The 26,588-nt window shown below is 39.2% G+C and overlaps 2 protein-coding genes across 2 annotated transcripts in view; both read right to left on the bottom strand.

Annotated features, from left to right (window-relative positions):
• Positions 1-8,330, bottom strand: part of galnt2 (UDP-N-acetyl-alpha-D-galactosamine:polypeptide N-acetylgalactosaminyltransferase 2) — a 58,386-nt gene extending 50,056 nt beyond the window's left edge. Inside the window, exon 1 of the mRNA XM_088412456.1 lies at positions 7,842-8,330. Within this exon, the coding sequence (XP_088268582.1) occupies positions 7,842-7,937 (96 nt within the window). The 5' untranslated portion in view covers positions 7,938-8,330. The remainder of the gene's footprint in view (positions 1-7,841) is intronic.
• Positions 8,331-10,733: 2,403 nt separating this feature from the next.
• Positions 10,734-26,536, bottom strand: urb2 (URB2 ribosome biogenesis homolog). Its single transcript, XM_088413891.1, has 12 exons — positions 26,489-26,536; positions 25,196-25,339; positions 24,923-25,099; positions 23,503-24,557; positions 23,284-23,422; positions 20,196-22,557; positions 18,745-18,905; positions 18,421-18,531; positions 17,681-17,923; positions 15,708-15,804; positions 14,593-14,726; positions 10,734-12,128 (listed from the first exon to the last, which is right to left on the bottom strand). Exons 2-12 carry the CDS (start codon positions 25,319-25,321, stop codon positions 11,931-11,933), a joined length of 4,803 nt encoding a protein of 1,600 aa, XP_088270017.1. The 5' UTR covers positions 25,322-25,339; positions 26,489-26,536; the 3' UTR covers positions 10,734-11,930.
• Positions 26,537-26,588: the final 52 nt, after the last annotated feature.

The following is a 26,588-nucleotide window of genomic DNA, read 5'->3' as shown; positions in this document are numbered from 1 at the left end:
AGTTTCTGAGCTTGTAAAATTTGGACTTCAACATGTACAACATTTTAAAGTTTGAAAAACCATTACGAAATAGAGCCAAACAAGTGCTTGGAAAATCTTGGGATTCTTCCGTTTTGTGCTCGAAACAGAGGAAAACTGTGATCCTTTATTGCAAGGGTCCCCAAACACCGGTGTGCGGCCCATTACAAGTCCATGGATCAATTGGTACTGGGCTGCAGGGGGATGCACCCAAAATAATACATTTTTAATGAATTTGAATTTTATCTATTATCTGAGTATGAAAGCTATTTTGAAGAACCTTTTATTTTGAAAATTGAGCAGATTCTCTTGGATTCGTTTTAGTCACTTGAGAGCCAAAACTTCATGTTTGAGACAACAACTTTCTCGGTTTTCTTGATTAACTTTTACTCACAATCCCGTAAAAAACATGTTTAGAATATCTTATTCTCACTCCCATACACATATAAACATGGGGTATACATATTTTGGCACAATACATATTTTGGCACTGTGGGTTCTGAGACTGTGGGTTCTGATACAGCTCCCCTCCAAAGCACAAGGCTCACTGGGTGGCATAAGTGCATTTGGAAAGAGATCAGCAGAGCTCATGACAGCAAATACAAAACAGAGAATTATCAGGAAAAGGAAATGGCTAACAAGCTGTGAAGAACTGTGAAGAAAAACAGAGAAAATTGAGAAAAGACGTAAAAATAACACTAAAGGATTGTTTCATGAAGCAAGCATCCAAAAAAAAAAAAAAAAGAGTCTAAGATGAGACATGGAGTGAAAAAAAGTGAAAAAGAATAGCCACCTGGGAAACAACTGCCTCTTTGGAGGCCATAGTGTCAGCCCAATTAGCACCATATTGGGGGGACCGTTCCGAGTTTGCTTCAGATATCACGTCATCTCTCTCGAAAGAAAGACACTGATGATGATGAAAAGGATGAAAAATCTTGATCCGGACTCGTCCGATTATTGATAACAATCTAGCTACCAAAAGCTGTCCAATCATCTACAATATAGTTGAAAAGGTGATCAGTGTGGGATGCTGAAAATCCACTGCAATTACAACAATATTTTGTGGTAATGGAGGATATTATAAATTACAGGCTCATCCGGTGGAGCAGAAAGACTTGAATGAAAGCCATGGCTGTAGTTCAAAAGTTTTATGTTATGTACAAATAAATTATTTTACTACCAAGCCGCAATGAAATTGTTATGTGTTGACCGAGCGACCACAACAATTGGTCATCTCAAGTGCGCCGCTGGAACATGTTTACGACACCAACATTTGTTACAGATGCACGCACTTCATCAATTGGACATGGCTACTAGTGATAATTACAAAGAGAAATTGCTTTATGGTGTTGCTTTGAATTAAAAAAACAAAAAACAAGACACAAATCTAATGTTTTATGTAATTATTGCTATATGGGGAAAGTTTAGCTTGGAAAGAAAACATTCACATGGGAAATCGAGATATGATGTGTATGTGACTATGAGCTGGCCGGCTGGCTGGCATATACAGAAATATTTTACCATGTCATCAATAGTTGGAACGTTAAGTCATCAAAAACCCGGCGGTGTGTTGAATGCTAGCTAGCATAAATATTTGCAGAAGCCGACAAAGCGTGTAATATTACAACAATTACAATTAGGACCATGCTGTTGTGTGCGTAACAATGTTTGTTTTAAACAAGCAAGAGAGGTCACATCGCCTACGATCGATAACAGACGCAATGATAAAGCTGGAGTTTTAGACATGCACAGGCAGGCGGGAAAAAAAATCATAACACCTGTACAGGCGAAAGAGATTGACTTTTTTTTGCACCAAATTTTTGAGATGTCTGGCATTATGTACCACCTCATGTCTACTATGAGGTCTGAAATCAGTGAAGTGTGGTTAGGCCTCGCCTGATATCATCCACGAAAACAAATGCAAAAAGCCAACAGACAAAGCAAAACACACACAATGAAGGGTGTAAAACAAGCCGTACTTGTTCATTAGTATTTGCTTTTGTTGTGGTATGACACTCAGCGATGGCAAAAAGGAATCAATTACTCTACATTCTACCACATTTCACCACAGGGGCACTGGAAGAATGGTTAGCACGTATGCCTCACAGTTCTGAGTCCGGGGTTCAAATCCAGCTCGCTCCAGCCTTCCTGTGTGGAGTTTGCATGTTTTCTCCGAGCCCGCGTGGGCTCTCTCCGGCTTGCTGACATATTCCAAAAACATGCATGGCAGGTGTGTTGGACACTCTAAATTGTCCTTAAATGTGATTGGGTGCGTGCATGGTTGTTCCTCACTGTGTGCCCTGCGAGTGGCTGGCAACAAGTCCAGGGTGTCCCCTCCTACAGCCCGAAGACTGCTGGGATAGGCACCAGGAAGCCAGCGACCCTAGTGAGGATAAGCTGCTATAGAAAAAGGATGGCTGAATAGATGGATTCCACCACAGTCTCTTACTCACCCCTATTTATTCTTACACTGTCTGCTTCTGTCATCTCTTCATTAAAACCTCTATTATATTGATTGATTGCTTTATTTAGCTAACTGTCAATACTGTTTGTGCTTATAGGCTAAAATTGCAGCATATTTTCTCATTAGTGCAATATTGAAATGTTAAAGTTGTGTGTCTGTTATGACTCACTCCAGCATGTCGTGAGGGACAACATCTGAATTGATACTTCACTGTGGAGGAGGACCATGCTGTTGTGTGTGTAACAATGTTTGTTTTAAACAAGCAAGAGAGGTCACATCGCCGACGATCGATAACAGTTGCAATGATAAAGCTGGAGTTTTAGACATGCACAGGCAGGCGGGAAAAAAAAAAATCATAACACCTGTACAGGCGGAAGAGATTGACTTTTTTTTTTTGCACCACATTTTTGAGATGTCTGGCATTATGTACCACCTCATGTCTACTATGAGGTCTGAAATCAGTGAAGTGTGGTTAGGCCTCGCCTGATATCATCCACAACAACAAATGCAAAAAGCCAACAGACAAAGCAAAACACACACAAACACACAAAGTAATTCAAATCTGCAAAACTTCAGAGGCATTATGCTTTAAAGTTTCCACTGTATTTGCAAAAAAAAAAATGCAGGTGACATGCACATGAAAGGATAGAAGGATGGAAATAAAGCAGTTTTGTAAGGTTTGCCAAACATCTGCACCATTGCTCAAACAGCTGACACCATTAATGAAGTCTGTTGGCTTTTCCCGCAGCTCACTACAATTCTGCCGCAGATTCCTTCTCTCAGCCCTGATTAGCATGAAAGTAGACACTACGTTCCCAAGGGTTGGCAGAAAGCAAAACATGCTTGTTGGCGGAAAAGGTTTTGCAACACTATCTCCTGTGCACAACAATGCATCAACAAGGAGGGCTTTGTAAGATGGCAAGGTTGATGGCTTGTTGCAGGATCGATTATAGGCAGCAAACTTCAAAAGTTTTACTTAGAATTTCAACAAAAGGAACCATTATATTAATTTCATTATTCAAAGGATAAATAAAAGTAGGGCTGTCAGATCAATAGAAATGTAATCAATTAATTACAGCCATAGTTAGATTTTTTTTTTTTTTTTAAATATCATCAATCTAATTTTAATTCCCAAACATTCTGCTTTCTGTCTGCTGATTAGATCCATTTTTATCCATCAAAGCATGTGAAAGTTGTTGGTCCAATGAATGGTGAATTTAACTTGAAAAAAAAGCCTCAATGTCACCTTGGAGTAAAGTAACGTAGTGTGATGTGCCCTGAAGAGGATATTGATTGGCTGTCATTGTCATAACATAATAAGACTCCTGTTTGGGTGTTTGATTACCACAGGAGCAGCTCAGGTTAAACCTAGCACATAAAAAGCATCCAGCAGTGAATGCAGCCAAAGCTAACGATAGCAACAAAGCACTAATGTAGCAAACCATAGCAAGGCTCTTTGCTAAACTAAACTCATGAATCCCCCATTTATGAGCGAGTCAGTGACGGACATGATGGGCAACGTTTTACTTTAATGTGAATGTATGTATTTGGAAATATACAAATTAAGATCGCACCATTCCTCCTGATGGTTGAAAGTCAATGTTGCAGCCAGCACATGGGACTAGTCTCAAATACAATAGAAGGTAAATGGTTACAACTGCATTTGTTAAGGAAAACAAATGATTGACATTGACAAATGATTAACAATATTTTTGTGACTGCATAGCAATCTTTTGATCTGCTGCGAAAACAAACAAAATTATCTAAAAAAAATAATACTATGGATAAGGGTTTTTCTTATCAATTTTTAGGTAAGATTAAAAAGAGAATAATTGAATCCATTAATTACAATTTATAATTTTAATCTCTGTGACAGCACTAGATACAAGTAAAGTCTTCGCAATTGGAGGCATTTTTAGTTTGTAGCACTTAAAAACAAGTCCAGAGACCATACAGAGATGAACATATAGTCAAGCCTATCTTGGCATGGTTTGGAATAGTAAATACCAATGTGGCTTCTATTTCACCACAGGTTGTGTTGGCTCGATGGAGATATGTAAATGCTTCAACTACATAGTGTGACATCATTGTAGCGTGACACATTGCAGCCTGGCAGAAATTTCAACAAATCACAGCGGAAAAAACAGGACAACATTGAAAGGCATCCAACAATTGGTATTCTATTAAAAAAAAAAACAACAACAACAAACAAGCAATGTTTTAGAAACAGAACGTTTTTAATTACTCTCACAAATAAAATGCTACTGATTCAGATTCATGGATTTTTTGTTTTTCATTTATCATTATACCACAGTCACTGTACTTTTATGGAGAAAAATATTTGAAAATAACTTAGCTGATATGGAAGCTATATGCTGACATCTAAACTCCAAATCAACCTGAACAAGATATTACTGCCACTTGGAACCCTTTAACATGCATGAAAAACACGCATGCACACACGGCTATCAACCTAATGGGAAAGTAAAAAGGCTAATGTGGTTGACTGGAGCAATGCAAACATAGAGGCCTGATATGACCAGACAAGAAGCAGGTGGAATACACACGGAATGTTCTCACACACAAAAGCAGCGCTGTGCCGACAGCCACCCATGGCGAGTGCCGCATGCACACACGCTCACACACAAGGATACCTGAAGGATGTTTACCTTCCATTTATAACATTTGTCTTACTGGATCCTAAGCACACAAGAGAGGATATATCCTATGACCCTCAAAGTACATCCTAGGTTTGCATCGTTTACATCCAAGTCACTCAGTTGCGGTCAGTAGGTTACTGGTTCAAGATCAAAACTTTTAATTGCCCCTAATGAGCAGATTAGCATATTGCACGACAACCTCCACCTGTTCACGAGCGTGAGGATGGATGCCAAAGAGTCACAATGTAGATGGAATGGTTGTTGTAAAAAGCTTTGTTGGGGGTTAAACCAGTGAATACTTGTGAAGCTGCTGTCAGCCGCAAATCGGGCTAGTGGTCGATACCACCTATTTCAATCCTTCTCCGCAGGCTTCCTTGTGCCTAACAACTAATATTACAATACACAAAAATAATCTTAGTTTGACAAGCAATGCAAATCCCAGCACTGCAAATTACAAAATAGAAAATACAGTTAACAAGCATGTCATCCCAAGATGCTGTCAGTTGCAACTCACATTAGTGCTCGATAATGTGAAGATAAGCACTGCAACTTACAAAGTGAAGTGACCAGTTGAAATGCTTGTTCCAAATAGATTGCCGTCGCTTCACTGACATAAAATGTAACATTTGTGTTAGCATTTGCATTTAGCTTTGAAGAGATTGGGGTTGCCACGTGAGCCACAATCACCTTTTGGTCTTTGTTGTATTATAAACATTGTATTATAAACAATCGGTCTTATAGTTCGTCATAAATTTACTTTATTTACAACTCAACTGTTAGCAAATAGCTCCAATGTGGTTGACATAATGTCATGACCATGTTTTGTTTTGTTATTTAATCTATATCATTTCATGGGTGACACCCAGTGTCCAGAATAAGACACGACAGCACCATTTTATTCAATGTCTTTGCAGTTCACAAAGTTGTACAACCACAGATGTTGGTTGGGGCAATTTCTTCCCTCTGGATATTTGTCTTTTATTGTATTTAATTATTTATTATGTGTTACATACAAAATATGTACAGCATTTTTTTTTAACAATTGGAAAAAAAAAAAACATAGAAATTGTCCTCTTTGTTTCATGCAACTTAAAGGGACAATGTGTAAGAAATAGACCGTTTTTCATTGAAAAGGAATCAATTACATGGCTATAAATTTTGAAAACTTGCAATTAAATCAGTTAATGACTAACAGTATGTTCTAAACATAATCGTTGGTCTAGTTATCATTAAATCATATTACATTGGGGTGGCACTCCTCTTGAGGCTGCCATGTCTGTTATAGGTACGGACAATGACAATGCAGCGCCCCCTGCTGTCCGTAATGAAAAACGGTTTAATTCTTACACATTGTCCCTTTAAGAAAAATATATATATTGTGATACACTGTGACACATTTAAAATTTGACGTTTGACAGTTGACTGCTATTTGGGGGTTGTTGGGGTCCACGTCAGTGTGCAGAGCAAGTATCTACATATAATTAACATGAATTGTTTTTAGATATACAGTGCAGCATGATTTTACCTTGAGGATAGATTTTCCTCCATGCAGCACTGAGCCAAAATGAGTTTGACACCCCTGCTTTGGAGCTGCAACTAACAATTACTTTTTTTTTTTTTTTTTAATAATCGGATTGTTTTTAAAGCAAAATGTAACTTCCATGTCTTCATTCAAAAACAGGACCTTGTCTTCATGGGTGCAAAAAAAATAATGTACTAACAAATTAATCATGAATCCGTTCCTGGTTTGGTCTGTTTTTGCAAGTGCCTTACTTTGAAAAAGGTAAAAAAATAATCAGTCTGACTTCGCGGAGTACACCAAAATTCTGGAAATATTCACTGTTGAGAAGATGAAATTAATGATTAATCCATTGCTTCTCATTTATTTTCTGTTGCAACCCCATACGCAGACGAAAACATTTAAAGCCCCAACTCTATGCTGAAACTGTCGATCAAGTTGTTAATTGCCCTCCTCTGCCTTAGGCTATAGGTTTATTTAACAACAAAAAGGAAGAACTATAGATCAACTAACAACAAAGAATAAGTGACATTCTCTTCGATCTGTACAAAATCAGAGACTGAAACTGAATTTGGATTAAATCAGAGGTTAACACGTGTTGCCGTGAGATTTCGATTGGGTTGCAAGACAAATTCCAGCCCATCAATTTGCCGAGTAAAAGCCAGATGTCTGTAAAAAGGACTTGACAAATACATCTACAAAGCACGGTAGAGTTCAACTAAACCTTGGAGCCCCAATTTAGAACTACCATGAATTTCAGTCACATTCTCTCTCTCACATTCTGCTAGGTTCACTTCCTGCTCTGTTCATGTGCTGACGTTCACCAGTCCACAGGCGAAGCCCCCCCTCGGCCTGCCCTGTGAACCAGGCCGGCAGCCTCCCATCACGTCGCCGGCCCGGGAAGACACGCCGCCCGGCGTGCCTCTTTCCCGCTGCCACGGGACAACAACCGGCGGGAGATCGGTCCAAGTTCGCCGACTTGTCCCGAAACAAACCATGACGCCCCCTTCAAATACAATCTATCAATACTAACGGGGCCTTCGATTAGTTTTACGTATAACCGGCGCGGCCATAACTGAGCGCCTCAAGCGGGTACAGGAACCCCGAAAACGGCGCCCTATCGCCGCTTTGTTCATTGAAAGAAAAATGATTGTTCAAAAGGAAGATGAAGCAGTCTTACCTTACGTCCCAAAACTGTGCCCGAATAGAAGTAGTAGGCTATCCCGAGGACCCACAGCACCGCAAAACACAACAATATCCTCGATTTCCTCCGCATGGCTGTCTCCTAGTCTCTTCTCGTCCGCCTGCCGAGTGCTCGGTGGCTCGGCTCGGGCTTCGCTGGTAGCGGCGGCGGCGTCAGCGGCGGGGGCTCGTCCCGCTCTATAATGTCCGCGCAGGGCACTTCGCCTCTCCGTTCCGCAGTCGTCGATCCTCCGGGGAAAGCAGGAAGAAGCTAGCCAAAATTCAGCCAACGAAGGTTAGAGGGCAAAGGCTAACCCGTGGTAATCCAATCAAACGTCGGATATCGCCGTTGTGAAGGAGGGCTCGGTGCTGGCGAGTCGAGGGGCGTCTCGAGATAAAGTCGAGTGGGAAAGACACAGAGGATTGTTGAAGGAATTTATTGTAGTGAGGGTTTCTTAGTTGCAGCACTGGCAGCAGCGAGCGAGGATGTGTGGCTGTGTGCGCGTGTGTATGTGCTACAGGCTGTCTGCTGTCGTACTCTGTGATTACGCTAGGGGCGCTAGACACGCTCGGATGAAGGGGAAGCCAAATCAAAGACATTCTTTATCGGCTCCAGGTCTCGTGGGTCAAAAACGAAAACTTGAGTGCGGATATTGTACATCTAAATTTAATTCCATTGAAATAGAGCAAAAAATGGTAATTTGGCTTCGACCCCAAAACAACTTTGAAGATCCCATTTAAGTTCATATTTAATTTCCTGAGATCACCATCTGCCATATTGCTTGTTTTTTACTGCTACTTGTGTACGTGCGTGTTTTAATGTCATATTAACCCAATGGGAGTTTTAAGAAATGTGTTTTAAGATAATTGCTATTTGTTGTGGCATGTGACAAGTTTGATATTTTATCATCAATATTATATCAAAAACACATTATGTCGCAAAATGATTTCATGGTTCAACTTTTTTTTTATTACATATTACATTTTTTATTTCATATAATGTAATACGAAGGACCACATTGACGCTTCAGGAGTTGCAATCCACTCTTGGGATAACAATACATTTACTGTGTAAGGTTTAACAATTTAGGATTTCAGTAACTGTATTTACAGTTAACTCATCTGTTTGGCATGCAGGGAAGCGTCACAGCACGCCCCTCCGCAGTATAGCTTTTTTTTTTTTTTTTTTAAATGGGAAAAAACACTAAGCACCGTGGCCGTGAAAGATGAAGTGTGAAAGGTAATTCCTTGCTGGCCGAAATATGAAAATAGAACCAAAGTAACAATAATAGATTGACATGTACGTAATTGTACATGGAAAATTACCACATTGAAAGCTGTGAATATTTAACTCAGTACTGAATTTTCCTTGTGGCTGAATAATGTATTTATCTTGTTGCCTACAAAGAAATGTGGATATTGTGCCAACACACCATGGCAGCGCCCATTTGCTTTATTAATGACAACAAATGCTGTCAATAGTGTGCACTACTTATAAAAAAATTATGGCATATGTGCGCCTCACTTCATTAAACAGGCCACGTGTTTGCCAAAGGCACTAAGCCAAGATTCAGGGCCTTAGCTTTGTTTTTTTTTCCCTACAATCAAAATTCGATATAAAGAACAATGAACATAAATTCACAAAGGCGCCTACGAGTATAGTCTTAAATCTACCAGCAAAGTGTTTCAAGATTAAAGGGATACTACCTGTACTTAGCCATTTTTACCAGGAAGAAGTCAGTATTTTTTCTACAATTACTTTGATGATTAAATTATTTTTCACGTACAAGTGCCTTTTGCTCTTGACTGAAAATGACATCATGTGCTCAAGGCCCAAGACAACCCGTACCCGTTCCGCTTGGGTGAGCCATGATTGGCCGTTACCTGAGCCTTGAGCACTTGTTTGTTTTCGGTTGACAGTAAGTGACCAAATGTGTTCTTAAATGTATTCAATGTATATGAAAAATCATTTTATTATGAACTGAATAATAGGCAGAACATTCCATTTTTACTGCCAAAAAAATGGCTAAATAAGTGTACAATGCCTTTAAGGACTTGTTTCCTTGCTTTGTGCAATTAGATTAGTCTCTCAACAATTGTGTGAGATATCCCCCTTAAAGTTTTGTGACATGGAGATGAATACAGTATGTCAAATTCAATCCATGTTAATCGATAAATAAAATCACATCAGACCTTTTGGATTAGAATCCATCTGAACAGCACATCTTGACCAATTTTACCCACTGTGACGACACAATTTAGATCTAGGCACTGAAAGGGCCATTCCAAAGTTTTCACATAAGTTTGGTGAAGCCATTCTTTCATTGAACTACTCTGTCATGCTGAAATGTGAAATTCCTCTTCCAGCATATTAGATTTTTTTTTTTTTTTTTTTTTAACCAAATTACCTATTTACAAGAGCTCATGAGTCTTGCCACATGAACCCTTCACCGGGGACAGCGTCTACTTTCGGATGATAGTCTAAAACAGGCAAAACAGCCAAAAGCGTTCGGAACAGCCATTGCTTATATTCTAACGTAGCCCTAAATTTCTCGAAAATCCTGAAAATTCTTGCCTATTTAGGACTTAAAGATACAAAAATGTTTGCAGTTTTTGCCTGTTTAAGCGGCCACTGTCCCAGTAAAGGGTAATTTAGTTAAGGTAGTCCCAGTTCCAACTGAATGGAAAAACAAGGTCAAATCATGATGTTGCCACATGCCTTTATGCTGTTGTTCTGGTGATGTCGTAGTGTTGTTTTTACCAAGCACAAAGATAAGCGCCTCAGCTACTTTATCACTACTTTTGTTTGCACTTACAAAATCCCAACTGCAGACAGGGCCAAATCAGTTTATAGCTATTTTTTTTCTCATATCAAACACACAAAGTAATCTCATATACACAAATCAGTTTTAATAGGTAATTTCAGTCATACAGATTATCTCTGAAATCCTTTGACGGGTTTAGCATTAATGTAGAATAAACATGAGCTATACACGGAAATGCTGCTTCTGCAATAGTTTTATTCTCAGAAGTGTGCAGGGAATCCAAAAAAATGATGAGCTTGGTAGCATGGGAGTTGGCGCTAACGATTATTGTGCTACTACAGCACAAAATACCCCAGCTTCTGCTTTAATCAATGCATCCTTGAATGAGCTGTTGTATAAAAAAAGAGGAGCAATATGGTTTTGACACAATCCATCAAGCTGACTAATATTGTAGTCATCTCAATGATTCATTTAAACACAACGACAGCTCCATTAGTAAATGAGCAAAGGTTTTTTTTTCTTTTTGGGGGTGGGGGCACTCCTACTTGTAATACCTCGGTCAAAATACTTCAAAAAAATAATGTCATTGAAGAGGCTAGAAAATGACTATTGACAGTAGATTTTACAGGACTCAGAAAAAAGGAGGATAACTTCATTCATTCACAAAAAACATACCTATGTTTTTTTAAGTCCAGACATTCAATCCCAGGTAATTAAAAATGTTTGGCTAAAGGAAGATCTAAAAATGCTGTTCCTAAATAAATCAATCACTAATAACTAAAGTAACTGATTACATGGCAGCAGCGAGCGAGTACTTTAGAACCTAAAGTAATCAATTAATAACCTTAGCGCAATTAATTACTTCAGTACTTTAATACCAAAAGAAATCATTTCATTACTTCATTAAGTAATCAATTCCTTTAGAAATAAATAAAGTAACTGATTATTGAATTAGTATTTAATTCATATAGTACCACCCATTTTTAGATTGTCCTTTAGCCAAACACTAGAAAAAACTGTATTGTCCTTTAGCCAAATACTTGGAAAAAAAACTGTAAAAATGAAAAAAAATAAATAGCTGCCTGGCTCTGGATCCTTAAAAAACATAAAAATGTGTGAAATGAGTTAAAAAATCAATCATGATAATGTGCATATGTTTTTAATACATGATCTGTTTCAATAAGTAAAAAAGGGAAAATACATAGCCTACCCACATTATTGATTACTACTGCCTGTTAGATCATTGTTCTTGTTTAATACATAATTCATGTCAACACTTAAAGGGTCACCCGGACCTAAATTAGAGTCTGCCGTGTGTGATTTCAAACAGTGTATTTCTCTTCTCCTTGTCTCTGGGGTTTGTGGTAGTGGGTGTAGCTACTGTAGAGCTCGTTAAACACCTCACGGACTCCAGACTGCAAGCTTGCAGATAGGAATTTGATATGCTGCTCCAGACACAAGTCCAGTATGAGGTAGATTCCTTCTGTCAGGTGCAGCTTGATGTCTGGCTGTAAAGTAACCTGGAGACAGGAACAAGAGTTGTAATTGAAGAAAATAAACAAAGAATGTGAGGATTCACTCAATTTATTAACTTTAACCTTTAGAAACTATCATTTTGACTGTGGCGTGTTGTACTGAGGACAGAGTTTCAGTTGTCATGGCAATGCTAGATTACCTCATTTCGAGTCCTATCATTTTACTTGACCAGCCAGCAGAACCCTAAAGTTGTTTTAACATTACCATGGATGATACAATTACTCTTTAAAGTTGTATGCAGTGATTATACTAAATTAAATATTCAAAAAAATGTTTGATGTTATTCACTAGGGCTCACACAATTTAATCGTAAGTGTTCACGCTCAAAGGGGTAAGCAAACGCCTGCCAGTGTGTACGACAGTAATTGCTATCATTCGTAATGCTATATTCAGTTAATACATTTCACAACAGAAAACCTTGAACCAAAGCCAGTGGTTGGAAGGAGAAATGAATGGGCATAATACATCGAGTATTTGTCAAATGGAAACAACATTGAGCAGGTATGTAGGAAATGATGACGACAGATGATGCTTTTAAATAGCAATGCATCGATGTCGATGCCACTCATTCACTGCCACTGACAGCAATATACTACAGTAGTGTAGAGTATGTCAAAGGCGCATGTTAAGTGGGAGGGCAATGAATCAATTTTAAAACGCTGCAAAAACTGAATGGGGTTCCCGATGTTTGTTCGTCAGAAGGAGCCGTGTCATTATTAATGCTCAGTACAATTCATCTTAAGTAGGGTTTGAACTAATTAGTCGACTTCAATATGCATTAACATTTAAAGCATCAAATGAACTAAATATTAATCATGCATTTTGGCTATCTTGTCTTCCAATCAGCCATTCGACAGAAGACTTTCAACTCCCCTCTCCGCTCCCGTTGCCAGATTTCTACAATTCTCTGTGAAGTAGTAAAATTATTGCCCAACAAGGTGGCAAAGGCTTTATAGGTCTGTCCGGGCCAGAGAGTATGAAATAGCCTTGTTGAGGATGAGAATAGCAGTTATTACTCTAGCTAGCTTTGGTGATTCCAGTCGATGCAAGTCTTAAAATATTCATACCAGTGAGACCACAGAACTAGTGGCGAGGAATGAGGGTGGTGATGCAAAGTGAAGCTCAATATCTTCCAACACAATGTTGAAATATGTGTGGACAACAACCGTGTGCTCACAAAAGCTTTAGTGGTACAAGCAAAACATTTCCACATGTGTAGCTTTACGATTGCACCGTACTGTGCAACAAGTAGCGATGTGACAGGATTGCTATAAAAATGAATGAGGCCACTTCACCCTGATGGAATTTTGAAAATTGGGTGAAGTATTATGGTGAATGATCTTTTTCAAGAATGTTTTTATGTGATATTGCCTTTAAAAACGGATCAAAAAACATCCTTATTAGTATAACCCATTTATTTCTCAATCTTTCACGCTTCAACTTCTTCTATAAAAAAATTTGGACACGTCAATGGCTAAAATATAGCGCCATGTTTATAGAACACATGCCCTAAAAACCCAACTTGTGCAGATGGTAGAATATTGACTCCTGGATCAATTTGCATCGTTCTGTGAAGCCGTATTTTAAACTAAATTATAAATAAAGCCGTCCTTATAATTAATGTATGTGGTTCCCCTACTCAGAAGACAGGCAGTCAAAATAAAATAATACACATAATACTACACTACTTTTTGGAAAATTTTATGTGTGTTTCTGAAAATCAGGACAGACATGGGGCTAAATTACATTAGACTTGCATGAAGTTCTTGCATTTTAAAAAGCTAAATTTACAGCAAACATTACTGTTTGATGACTTAAATGGCCCCCTCCTTCTGCCTTTTCCATCAGCCTGTTCATTCATTTGGCTGTCTGTCTGTCCCTATGTCCTCTTCTAAATGCGTTAACTCTGCTGCAAAACGCTGAGTCAAGGAGGCGTCGCATTAAATACAGTCTGGTAGCGGAGCGGAGCCATGTTCACAAGCCAGACGTGACTCACTGCGCCTTGAACCAACATCAGGCCAAATGCTTAAATCTAGCGCATGGAGCTATAGTAATCCAGAACCCCTTTGCACAGACTTGGGAACATTTTAAACAGCGCTGACAGAATAACTTCTTCGACTCTTCTTTCCTATGTCGTAATCTCACAGCTCTGCCGAATGTTAATGTGAGCCGACAGCGCTACATCTTTGGATCAGCTGAGATACTGCTGCCTCATTTGTGTATGTGCATGTGGGTGGGTGTGTGTGTGTGTGTGTGTGTGTGCCACTCACAGTCACAGTTGCATAAAAAAAAAAAAAAAACGCTGACACGGATGACAGATGGTTTTGGATCGGTGACTATGTATGACTGTGTGACGTCTGCCAACCATTAAAACTATTTTCCAATGCTAATATTGGAAAAATAAATCACAGAAATCCCTCACGCGTGTATGTGTGTGTGTCTGTGTACCTTTTGCAGTTCTGTGACATATTGAGCCACCATGAAGCCAGACAGTGGGGTGAAGCTCTCAGGGAAGGCAGCAATGTGAGAGTACATCCTTTCTACCAGTCGGGCACACTGCAAATACACCTCATTTTCTCCACCTGCAAACACATATTGATATTAATTAATTAACCTGCAAGTCAACATATTACCTACAAATACACCACCAGATTGCTGGAGCTATAAAATAAGGTAAGGTGTCTCCAAAGCAGAGTCATAAATCAAAGTCATAATGAAATGGTTAATTAAAGCAGCGGATGAGGGGTTTATGGGAAAAAATACAGTAATAATAAAACATACTTTGGTTCACCAGGTGTTCTCCTGGGATGTTTAGTGCAGTTTCTTCAGCACTTTATAGTGAATTACAGTCCTTTAAAAATCGCACAAACTGTCTGTTAAATTTATGTTATACATGTTCTTGTACTGCTGTTAGTGCTAACAATTTCGGATAAGACACCTCAGGTTGTCAGAGTAATATAACATTTTTCTCACGTGTGGGGCTTTTAAAAAAAACCATATAAAATACGTTTTAGGGTCTTTTTGGAAAAACTGCGAAGCATTTGAAGTTATGTATTAGTGCTTTCTTCTCTTTAAAAATTCTTCTTTTTATGAAAAAAAGTCTCTTACAAAGACTTCCTACAAAACTGCTGCATTAGAAAGCATTTTTGGTATATGCTTTTGCCTTGTTGCAGTACCCAGTGAAGTTTACTGCAACGACCAGTAAGTGTGTATTTTCAAAATGCTACTTTAATTGAATGGTCATCCTGGTAGCACTCTGAGAGCAAAGCATTTTTATTGTCTTATAAAACCTTTGAGAACCCTTATACTAGACATCCCACAATATTTTAATGTAATTGAAATGACCAAAATAAATTACACTTGAAAACAAAATACATAAATACATGTATCTTTCGCATCATAAGATTACCGTAAATCCATTGTTGGAAATTAGAGGAGTCACAATTACCATTTACATATCTAATTTCAATGTACAGCTTTTGTGTTATAATATTCATGAAAATAAAGTCCTTGCTCAGCCAAGTCTGAATTTGAGCTCAGTTCCATAAATATGAAAAATGTACCTGTGTCATTGGCTCCTCTCTGCCGACCTTCCTGCATGATGGAAGCCACTAGACGGTAAAAGACATTCAAGAATGATGGCATGGCATTCAGCATCACCTGAATGCACACAAAGAAAGGGCAAAATGCACTTATGAAATTGTCAGAAAGGGAAGGACATAAAAATTTGTGTTTAGCAATGGAAAAATGCTCAGATGCCATATATATTTACATACTATAGCTTCAAATGACGTTAGCGAATGCAAAAAAAAATAATACTAAAGATTTCAAGGAATCATAAGGTTGGGAAGTTATTATTTATGCTATGTGGATATGCTTACAGATGCCAATTTGTTTCCAAGCTCTGTTAAGATACCCTTGAGCAAGGTACTGAATGTTTATAGATTCACAAATGGTTCATAGCAACATTAGTAACTGCTCAATTCAAGCTGCAGTGGACTGACAGAGAGTAAGGGAAAACAGACCTTACGGAGCGGGGAGTGGTGGGGGATAAGTGGCTTTGGTGTGGGGTGCAGGTGATGTCATCAACTCAAATGGTTTCCATCAGTAAATGCCAGCACTCCAATGTCTCACCCCCCCTAACACTGACCTATCACACCTCACCACTTCAGCTCACTTTCCTGTTCCACTTAACCTGCATTATGCAGTCCAGTCACATCCTCCTTTTCCATTCTCCTGCTTCTTTTTGCACCGCATTCACTTCTACGTCACCAAATCTTTTCTTTTTCCGCATCACCACACTCGAGCACTATCGAACGCCCACTGCCCTCCGCTCAGTCTCCTCCGCTGCAGTCTTTCAACTTCAAAAACATCTGATCTGAATTAACAGGGCACAGCAGCTTTATTGTTTGTTACAGAGGCCCCAAACAAACCCTAGCTGGCTACAACATAGATGTAATCAGCACAAAATATTCATTTACACTTAGGAAACAGATCTAATATGAGCAAAATGCAAGAAAAAGCATTTGCTTCATGAATGCGTTCAACCATCAAGGTCATAATTTCTGTATTTCAGTATTCATATTTTTTGGGACATTATATATGGTGGTTTGCTGTGAAACTAGTGTAAAGTAAAATAGCTGCCTTAGGTAAAGTATCATGTGTTATTATTTGTTATTGCAGAGGCAGACTATACTCTGGTGCATGCCCTGTCTGAAATGAAATTTAATCACACTATCCATGTCCATAGTCTTTAGGTCCAACCTCTATCTCTTCTCTGGATCCCAAATAATGTATTTCATGCACGTTATACCTATTTCATGGTGACAAATTTGACTTTCAGGGCTTTAATTTACCATAGTTAGTCATGTGCCATATGAATAAATAGAAGATAGAAAATATAAGTTTGATAAAACATCAACTTCAGCAACACAGAAGAATATTCAATTACGGTGTTTGGGATTGGTAATGTGGTGTGGGCTGCAATTTGTACTTTGTTCATACTTTGTATCTTTGCAAAATTTGCCATCGATTCATGGCATTAACAACATTGTTTCCTAGACTTACCAGTTATTGAGCCAAGGCACCCACTTTACATGAGCAAAATCTCTCAGCACACCACAAAACAATTTCCCAAAAAGTATACTGTAAATAGTGTAATTATAGTAAGCTTGTCACAATTCAATCACAAATTAATTCAGTATCAAATCTGGACTTAAATGAGCATACAGTTGATATACACGCAGGGGCCGTGATTTTTGCTATTGTAGGAATGGCAACAGGTGGATACAGAAATTCATTTAATCTACTGCAAACTAATTGAATTTAATTGTATTTTATGCCTGACAATTAATGGGATTCATAAATACAGCCGTGGTTTAGAAATAATATTTCAGACAAATTGAGCAAAACTGTATACTTTCTCTGGCAGGATGGTTGGGAATCACAGCACGAAAAGTTTGACTGTCAGGACAAGAACAGTTAGATTAAATTATCGGTGTGTTTATTTAAACGCATATACATTAAGTAAACAAACCTGAGGATGGCATTGGAGGATGGCAAAAAGAACCTCATGAATAGCCAAGAACGCAGACTGGTAAACTGCTGGTGTCAGGTGGTCAAGCGGCACAGCCTGAAGCGCTCCGAGGACCAAGACTACGTGATGAGGGTAACGGATTTGACCCTCGCCCTGACGCAAAAGTGTCGTCACCGCTGTCATGGTAGGAATGGTGAAGGTCACAGTCAAGCCCATGTCCTGACTTGACAACCTTACAAGAAACTAACAAAATTAAAATACCCTTTTAATATGGTGACAAGTTACAATGGGGATACTGATATGTACAGCATTTTGAATTAAACATTTTGAAATGATTATTTTAAACATCGGCACTTCATTAAATGGGTTAAACATTGTGACATGTAGTAAATGTGTGTTGTGTGGGTGTGTGATTGTTATTTGGCTGACAAGTAACTCCTTATGGGTTTCACATATTCTTCTGGCAAGCTGTCAGTGAATGATTACAGATACAGAGCAGCAGTACTACGACAGAACACTTGAGTTTCTTTCTAATATATTCTGCTCCTCTCACAGGTCTGATTGTGCACATTATTGAGTAATTCCTGATTTTGCCTTCTCACTCCATCAAAACGCATGAATACAAAAATCGAAGCATACTGGACACGGTGCATTTAAGTACTATAGTTTAAAAAAAAATCAATGACTGTTATGTTCTGGAAAAACCTATGTTTATTACAGCATGTGTTCATTTTGCTTACCACAATAGCAGACAAAATTTGCGGTGCAAAGAACCACAGGGTTTTGGAGCAAGGTTCAGGTAACTGACAGCAGGACAGTAGCTTGGCAATGATGACAACAGCCAGCACTTCCTGGAAACAAGTAAACAGAGGGCAGAGTGAGATAACAGGCCATATGTTTGATACTACACACTCAAGATACACCTGAACAGTTGAAGGATGTCAAGAGGACTGTAAAATAAAATAAACAGCTCCCAAAATGATTCAATGATGGTTGGCAAGGTGTACCTATTATCTGAACTGGTGTGTGTCCATCATTGCAAAAATACCAGAAGAAAGGCAAACCTTATAGTTTCCAGAGCTCAGCTGGCAAGTGTCTAACCCATCTTTGATCAAAGTCAGCAATATGCTGAACTGGCAGGGTGTGCTGTTCTCCAGTAGGTGGTGCAGCAGTTCTTGCACAGATGGCTCCAGCTCACTTAAGTCAGATAGAGATGGCCATGGAGCTAAAAGACAAAACATTTTGTTTACAAATTCCAGCGTACCAGAGTTGACAAGCCCTTGAAACAAAATGTTACAATAAGAAAGCCTGATCCAAAAACATATTAAACAGTATTGCACTTGCTAAGACTTAGTGCTGTACGAATGATATGAGGTGGAGAATACAAAAAAGGTACATTATGTACCTTCTGCTAATTAGTGGAAGAGCATTTAATTGTTCTGCTTATCACTACACAAGCACTATATGGCACAGGGCCAGGGGGGATTTCAAAGGATTCTTTATTTGTGGTAAATCAATAATACTTTTGGCTCGACAACTCATGTAATCCCCCCCCCAAAAAAAAATCACAAAAAAGCTTTTTTGTTCCCTTGGTGCGTGTCTATACAATGCTCCCTTGTCCAGGTATTCTTTATTTAGAATAATGACTGAATAAAGATGTACAACATACCAACAAAGTGTAAATGCTTTTTTGTCTAGGTTAAAAAAAAATCTATATTTAAGATCTAGATCTTTCATATTTTTAAAATCGTGTTTTTTTTAAAAAATGTTGTTCAAAATCTAAGTCTTTCTTTTTTTAGGAAACTATCTTTTCATTTCTTAACTGCTTTCAAAATGAATTGGTTGTATTTTCAAGTGTGTCAAGTATGAAGTGTGATTTTTTTTTTAAAATAACAGTTCCCATGTACTCCTAAAATGTCTGAAATGCACTTTTCATTTCTTAATTAGTATTCTGAATGATACCCCTCCCTCAAAAAATGTATTATTCACAGGATTTAACTGAACGTGAGTATCAGTGACCTTTGTTTAGAATAACATTAATCGAATGGGGTCATCAGTCTCAGTTGGATTGAAAAAAAATATGGAGGCAAGCAGAACAAGTCTCTAACAATCCCAAAATAAATCTCATAGGCGTATATCAATGATGAAAAAACAAGTACAGAAGCTGTAAAAATGTATCAAATATATAGTTTCTTCTTTACTCAAGAAAAGTGAATAAAATGTTCTATTAAAAGTACAACGACAAGTAAGATTTCCCCAAAAGTTTCTTAATGACTGCAACAAGGTAAATGTAGCTCGGTATTCAAACTCTGTGAAAGAAATAGAATTCCCAATCACATTAACTCACAAACTCTGAAATCTCATCATCAAAGGAATGGAGACGATTAGAGCTACACAGTTCCCAATATTACTTATGCTGTATTAACGCTTGAATATTTTTGTCCGCGTAGTGCATCTATTAGTTGGTGCAGTTGCATAAGCAAATACGGCACAGAAATGACAACGTATTACTTACCAGTCAAAAGTTTGTGCACATTTTGTATAATCTGAACGTACAACTCATCCATGGCTTTTACTTTCTTGTTTTCCTCTCCATCCTCCTCCTCCTCCTTTCCTCCAATCTTGGCCATTGCCATGTAGAACGCTGACAGGAAACGCAGGGAGGCAACCAAGAAGTCCACAGGTCTGGCCGCAGAGTTCATCTCTTTCAGGACCTGCCGACAGAAACCTTCATAGAGAGACTTGTGCCTCATGGTGGTCTCAGCATCGGTCCCTGCAGCCATACACGACAACTCGCACTGCAGCATGACTGCGAGAGTGTCGACCACAAAGGCGGGACTGAGGGAACAGGTGGGCTGCATGGCGGGCTCACTGCAGCTCTGGGCCTTCAGGACAAACTCCACCGCTGATCCCAATGAAAATGTGCTTCGTGCAAGGGTCTGGGTCAAAGTTTGATCCAATGGTTTACTCTTTCCCAGGTAAGAGGTTATCGCCTTGGAGAAGGCGCCCAACGATGCCAGTAGAAGCTGAGCACACATTATGGAAGCTCTAGAATTTGATGCAATGTCCTCACTAGTAAGAAATGAGGCAATCTGTTCCAGATTGAGGCGCACACTGCTGTTCCTGACAATTATTAATCCGACAAAACATATGATGAATTCCTGCATGGCTTTCATCAAATCCAACCAATCAGAGCTGCTGGTGGAGCTAAAGCGTCCTTTCTTAGTCTGCCAGAAGATTGAGGACAATACAGCCTGTATTAGTGTGCTGCCGTGAATGATCTTCAGAACACCTTGGAAGTTATTGCCCTCAACAAGGCAAGCAAGTATCTCGAGCACCTTTACTTGGAATCCTGCGCAACAACGTGCGCGATCTGGAACTTCGGAATAACAAGCGGTGGATGTGAGCATGAAGACAAGGAGGAGAAAAACGGATGATAGGTCCTCAAAATTGAGTCCATCTGGGTTTAGTATTGATAGGATTGACAGCAAGTCCATCAGTTCTTTGGTTTGAGCGTCGCTCAAAAATACAAACACTTTCCCAGTTTGCGACGACACAATGATATCCTTTATTATGGTCTGTTTCACTGAGGCGGGCAAAATCTCCATCTCACCTTTTTGTGCTTCCTGATATTTCGTAAGGGTGGGACAAACTTTAGGGGCATGTGCCGCTTTTAGAACCTCAAAAATCCTTCTTGAGAGCGAACCAGCAGTAGCGGAGAACAGAGATGGCAACTCTGGCAGAATGGCGCTATGAATAAGGTCTGAAGATATGCGGTAGACAGACAGTTGATCTTTGTTTTTGCTGGACTGCTCGCTCAGCAACGACGTGACCAGAACATTTGCGATGCAGTCAACATCTTCCCTATTCAAGTATGGGGCCAGCAAAGGTAAGTTCAACGTGACAATGTACCAGTGTGCAACACAATCGGAGCTGGAGTCCACACTAGTCATTTGCCCATCCCATATCTGATCTGCTGAACATAATTGGCGCTCATCTCTGGCTGACATAAAGCTGACTGCCTTGCTTAGGGACTCTGAGGTACTTGATTCTGCGAATAAGTCTAAGTCAAACAGAACTTTCTTAATCTGCTGTAAAACGAGGAGTTTGAGATATACAAAGCTGGCGGGATTACATGGGTAAAGTCGTACAGAGTTTATCTCACAATTTAGGAGATTCTCTATGCTTGTTAGGGCTGGAGCATTCGAGTCAAGAGGTGTGTATTTGCTACAGTAATTGTGAAAAAGTGTGTCTACTTCTATCCAACTGTATTTGAGAAGAAGAACTGCCTCCTGGGTTTTCAGCTCCCATACAGGTTTAGACTCTGCCTGGTCCACATTCTTTTTACTTTTCTTTTTAGCTTTCTGACCTGACTTCACATTTGCTTTCATGGCCTTGCTTTCTTTAGACAAAAGGAGCAGCAGATCATTGAGAACCTTCTGAATCTCCTCCATGAGGCTTTGACCTTGTCTGACTAAGGGAAGTGGAGAAGCATTGTCTAAAGTCTTCAAACTGAATAAAAACAAGTGAAGGATCTGGCTCAGACAGCAAAGTTTCATTGCTGCATCTTCTCGCTCCTGCTCTACTCCACCCTTCGGTCCATCGATCTTCATCTTCTGAACCTCTCCATCTTCCATCATCAGGTCAGGTAAAACATGTTTTCTAATCTTCTCCAACACTAAGGAGCATATCTCAAAGCCCTGCGAAGGAGGTGTGTCTAGAACACTTGCTGTGAGTGCAGCACAGATGCTGTCGCAGAGAAGAGGGCGTCGAACATTGTCAAGAGAATGCTGACAAATCACTGAGAAGAGTTCAGAGAAGAAGCGCGGCAGCTGACGGAGCTTGGTGTATGTCTGTAGAAGACTGCACAGCATCATCTGTTGTAGAATGGAAAAATAGGTGTTACATCATACTAAACATTCTCAACTATTTGCAGCATTGTGGCAATGACATTTTGGGGCAAAGCGTCTTGTTTTTCTGTGCGTCAGTGAATCAACGGCCTACAATACAGCTTGGTTTACATTCATTTTCATTTAAAACTCATATCTTTGATCTATGTTTACCATGAAGTATTCTTTTTGTATCATGCCTACATTTGATACTCTTGCAGCACTTAAGATGTACTAATTTCACTGTATCAACATATGTACTATATATACAGTGAAGATGTTCAATACCACTTTTCCAGATTACTACCAGAACGAGTATTCAACTCAAGTTGCCAGTCAGCAAAATACCGAGTACTTTTGAGTCACAAAATCAGGCCCCCAGATTATTTTAAAGACCTAACTATTCCAATATAGCTTTAGAATAGTTTGGTAGTCATGTCAATATCAAGTCGGCTGAAGGTGCGTTTAGAAAGATAGATGCCGTAACTTGGTTTGTTTGCTCATATGTTGTTACAAACAGCTTGCTCTTGACAGCTTGCCATTACACTACCTAAACAACTGAGCTCCAACATAGCCAGCAAAGTAAATACAGAGTGAGCAAGGTTTTCCTGCTCCAGACTGTAGCAAACTGACTTGTTTCACCCTGCTTGACGGCAATTATGAACAGAATTCCTGTAGTTTTAAAAGAAAAAAAATAGAAAGCTGCAACAAGACCTGTCTGGCTCGTTGGACTCTCATTTCCATACAGTCAGCATTAACCCAGGCTGAAGACAACAACTCGTCCAAATCTGCCTCAAGAATCATGTGGTTGAGACCCAATAGCACCTTCAAACAACGATACCATGCAGGGATGCTGAAACACAGAGAATATGTATTCTTTGTTAAAGCACTACTTCTTAAAGACAACAGAGAAGTTGAAAATCAGTGATTCACCTAGGCTGCGCCTGATTGACGAGAATTTGTGAGATGCTTTTATAAAAGTTGAGCTGGACCTCTGCATGTCTTATTCTGTCTGCTGCCACATTATAAATATCCGCAGACAATGCCTGGCTAAGTAGTGATTCCACACCTAACAGAGCCAGGCTCCAACTTTCTGGCGAACAGGGGACATTGGAAGGGGACAAATCCAAAACAGGCAGCAACTTTGTGAGGAAATAAAAACTTAGCATCCTCTGTTCTTCCTCATTTTCGGCTTTACATTTTCTGTAGCTTTCTAAAAACAATTTAAAAAGTAATGGCACTGTGTTTGACCTTACTGGGTAGAGCAGATGTGGCTCACAAGAACTTAATTTGCAAATGACAGCATTGACTGGCCTTAAAAGGCTTTTTGTCCCACCAGGTCCACGTTTCCCAGTATCCTCTTTGGAAGGTAGAAGCTCCTCCTTGTAGGATGCCAGGTGCTCAGCAGAGAAGAGTGATAACTGAAGAATGGAGTCTATCCTGACCCGGATATCTCGGCATAGATGCTGGCGGAGACTCAAATGTGTGATGGAGGGAGCATACTCAGCAGATGTCAGCATGTGTCTGAAGAGCACTAACGGTTGCAGTAGCTGGTTTGTTACAGAGGTGAGAACCCTGTTCGGATTGGATTGTTGCCGCTGAATTGCTGAATATGATGTTAAAACTTGAAGCAACAACTCAAACAATTGAGCTCCAGCGGTGACTTTCTTCGGCCTCTCCTCTAGTGCCTGGTTAAGGATCACTTCAGCTTGAGAGTCCAGGTCACTTGTGTGAAGCCACTCACTCCCAGTGTCAGCAGCAATGAGATCAGGCTGATGGGATGCAGAGGGCAAAGCTTGTTGCAGTTCATGGCAGGCAACACAGCAAACTTTAACTGAGAGAGTGACCATGAGTTCATATTTGGTGGTAAAAACAGATGAGAGAGTAGAGGATGAGATTATTGCCTGGCACACACTCAACAGAGTGGGCACACCCACCGACAGCCTGGTAGGGTTGTTGGTACACTCCTCAAGGAGGTTGAGTAACAACTAGAGGCAAAAAAAAAATGGGTAAGTGCTTTAGAGAGTGGATGGATAGATGTTTTATGTCTATTTGTGTTGTTGCATACTCGGTATTATCAAGAATTGTCCTTAAAATTGAACTATTCGGTACTGGTTGCAATGCAGAGCCACCTAGGGACACTTAGACTGGGTATTAAAAATGCCAAAATTGTAAATACTGACATTTCTTTTTTGTTTTTCTACAAATGTCTGAAAATAGTATTTATCTTTATTTCAATAGGAAATGTAAAACTATTCAATCTAGTTAATAAAAAAATTGTTTCTGCTGAAATGTGTAGCGTTTTTCATCATTTTAAAAGTAAATTTGAATCCAACAAAGAACACTCATCCACCTGTGCCATGTTGAGCCTCACGCTGACCATCTTGCCCTGCTTGAGAGCGACGTGGAGCTTTTGACTGTGAAGAAACGCATCAAGGCAACTCCACAGGCCCTCTAGCACAGTTTGTGAGAAATCCAATTTTTTATTGTACCAGCCTGTCAGCGCATATATGCACCAATCCAACAGGACCTATATCAGGACAAAATAAAAATGTGCATTATGAATTAATAATCTCTTGTTAACAAATAGTTGTATTTCGGTAGTTGATGGATGACTTTATCCCACTTGTTCCTTGTTGGGCAGCAAACACTGAGGGGAGACCCAGGCAAAACGAGCCAGCTTTAACTTGTCCTCCCAAGGAGTTTGTGGACTCTTCAGTTTCAGATGGATGCCAGAGTAGATGGCAGCCATGGTTGCTGCCTCTCAAACCTAATTGGGAGGTAGAAAGCATTACAGCAGATAAGCAGTTTTTGTGTATTACCCAAAATTAATGATTTTAGAGAAACAAGTGAGCTAAAACGATATATGTATTTCGTTATTTAGCTAGAATATGTGACACTGAATTCAATGCTCAAACTGTGCATCAAGTCAGTGTCTTAAAGGAACAGTGTGTAACATTCAGACAATTTTTTTATTTGAAAGGAATAAATAATCAACGTAAATTTCACAAACTTGCAAATTCATGTGTTGTTAATGACCAACAGTGTGTTTTAAATGTAATTGTAGGTCTAGTTATCATTAAATGATATTACATGGGGGGTGGCACTTCTCACGAGGTGGCCATGTTAGTTATAGCTATGGACAATGGTAAATGCAGCAACTGCAGCACCTCCTGCTGTCCATAATGAAAAATGCTCCAAATCTTACACACTGTCCCTTTACATTTTTTTTTTTAATCAAATACATTACGTAATGGTCCTTTGCATTTAAATATGAAGTTCAACGGGGCTAAATTAACCAGTGATCTTTGTTAGAACCTCTGCAATTACTGAAATGAGAAGAATAGGGGGTTTAGGTTTGCAGTATAGTACAATTATTGTCCCCATACTTTTGAAAAGATAGTTTGATTTTGATTTTTTTTTTTTTCGTTTTATGCATAACATTGAGGTATCAGGACTGGGGCCAAACGGTTCGGGTCATAGAGAACTCGATTCATCCAACATAAACTGTGCAGTATATACTTCTGAATGTAAATTCTGCTATATATGCAATTATTTACGATCAGTCAAACGATTGAAGCCCTACCTTTGAGTGGTAAAGTATATACAGCGTGTAATGAAAAGTTCAAATTTCGACACATGCTGGACAAGGAACATCGCATTGCATAAGTGTTAAATTCCGTATTATTCAAGCTGTAACTTATTGGTGTGCAAGTGGATTTAAAACTTTCTACGCGCACCATTTGTGCTACAGTACACAGTGACGGCTAGCCACATAGCACACCAAACTAACGACCAATCTGCGAAGATTAAAAGTTAGTTTTTCGTCTGCGAGCAATAAGAGCAAATGTTACCTTACTATATCACCGTTTTGCGTATTATCGCACATACACAAGCCACATTAAATCATTCAACTTACGATTTCTCAATTCACACGTGTCTTCTGTTTTCACATGTATATGACCTTTCAACTTCTACCCGCCTTGCTAGGCAAAAGCAGTTGAAAATCGATGATGAAA

The sequence above is a fragment of the Hippichthys cyanospilos genome, chromosome 4, assembly GCF_059441005.1.
Source record: "Hippichthys cyanospilos isolate Australia breed blue-spotted pipefish chromosome 4, RoL_Hcya_1.0, whole genome shotgun sequence".
Taxonomy (NCBI): Eukaryota; Metazoa; Chordata; class Actinopteri; order Syngnathiformes; family Syngnathidae; genus Hippichthys; species Hippichthys cyanospilos.
This window is presented reverse-complemented; position numbering and strand designations above follow the sequence as displayed.

Bases quoted from the DNA above. Each gene is read 5' to 3' on its own strand.
- urb2 (XM_088413891.1), bottom strand. From the start codon at position 25,321: ATGGCTGCCATCTACTCTGGCATCCATCTGAAACTGAAGAGTCCACAA. The intron at 18,532-18,744 runs GTTTGCCTTTCT...ACTTGTTTCCAG, and splicing joins TGAGCTCTGGAAACTATAAG to GAAGTGCTGGCTGTTGTCAT. The intron at 14,727-15,707 runs GTACATTTTTCA...ATGTGTTTGCAG, and splicing joins GAGAGGAGCCAATGACACAG to GTGGAGAAAATGAGGTGTAT.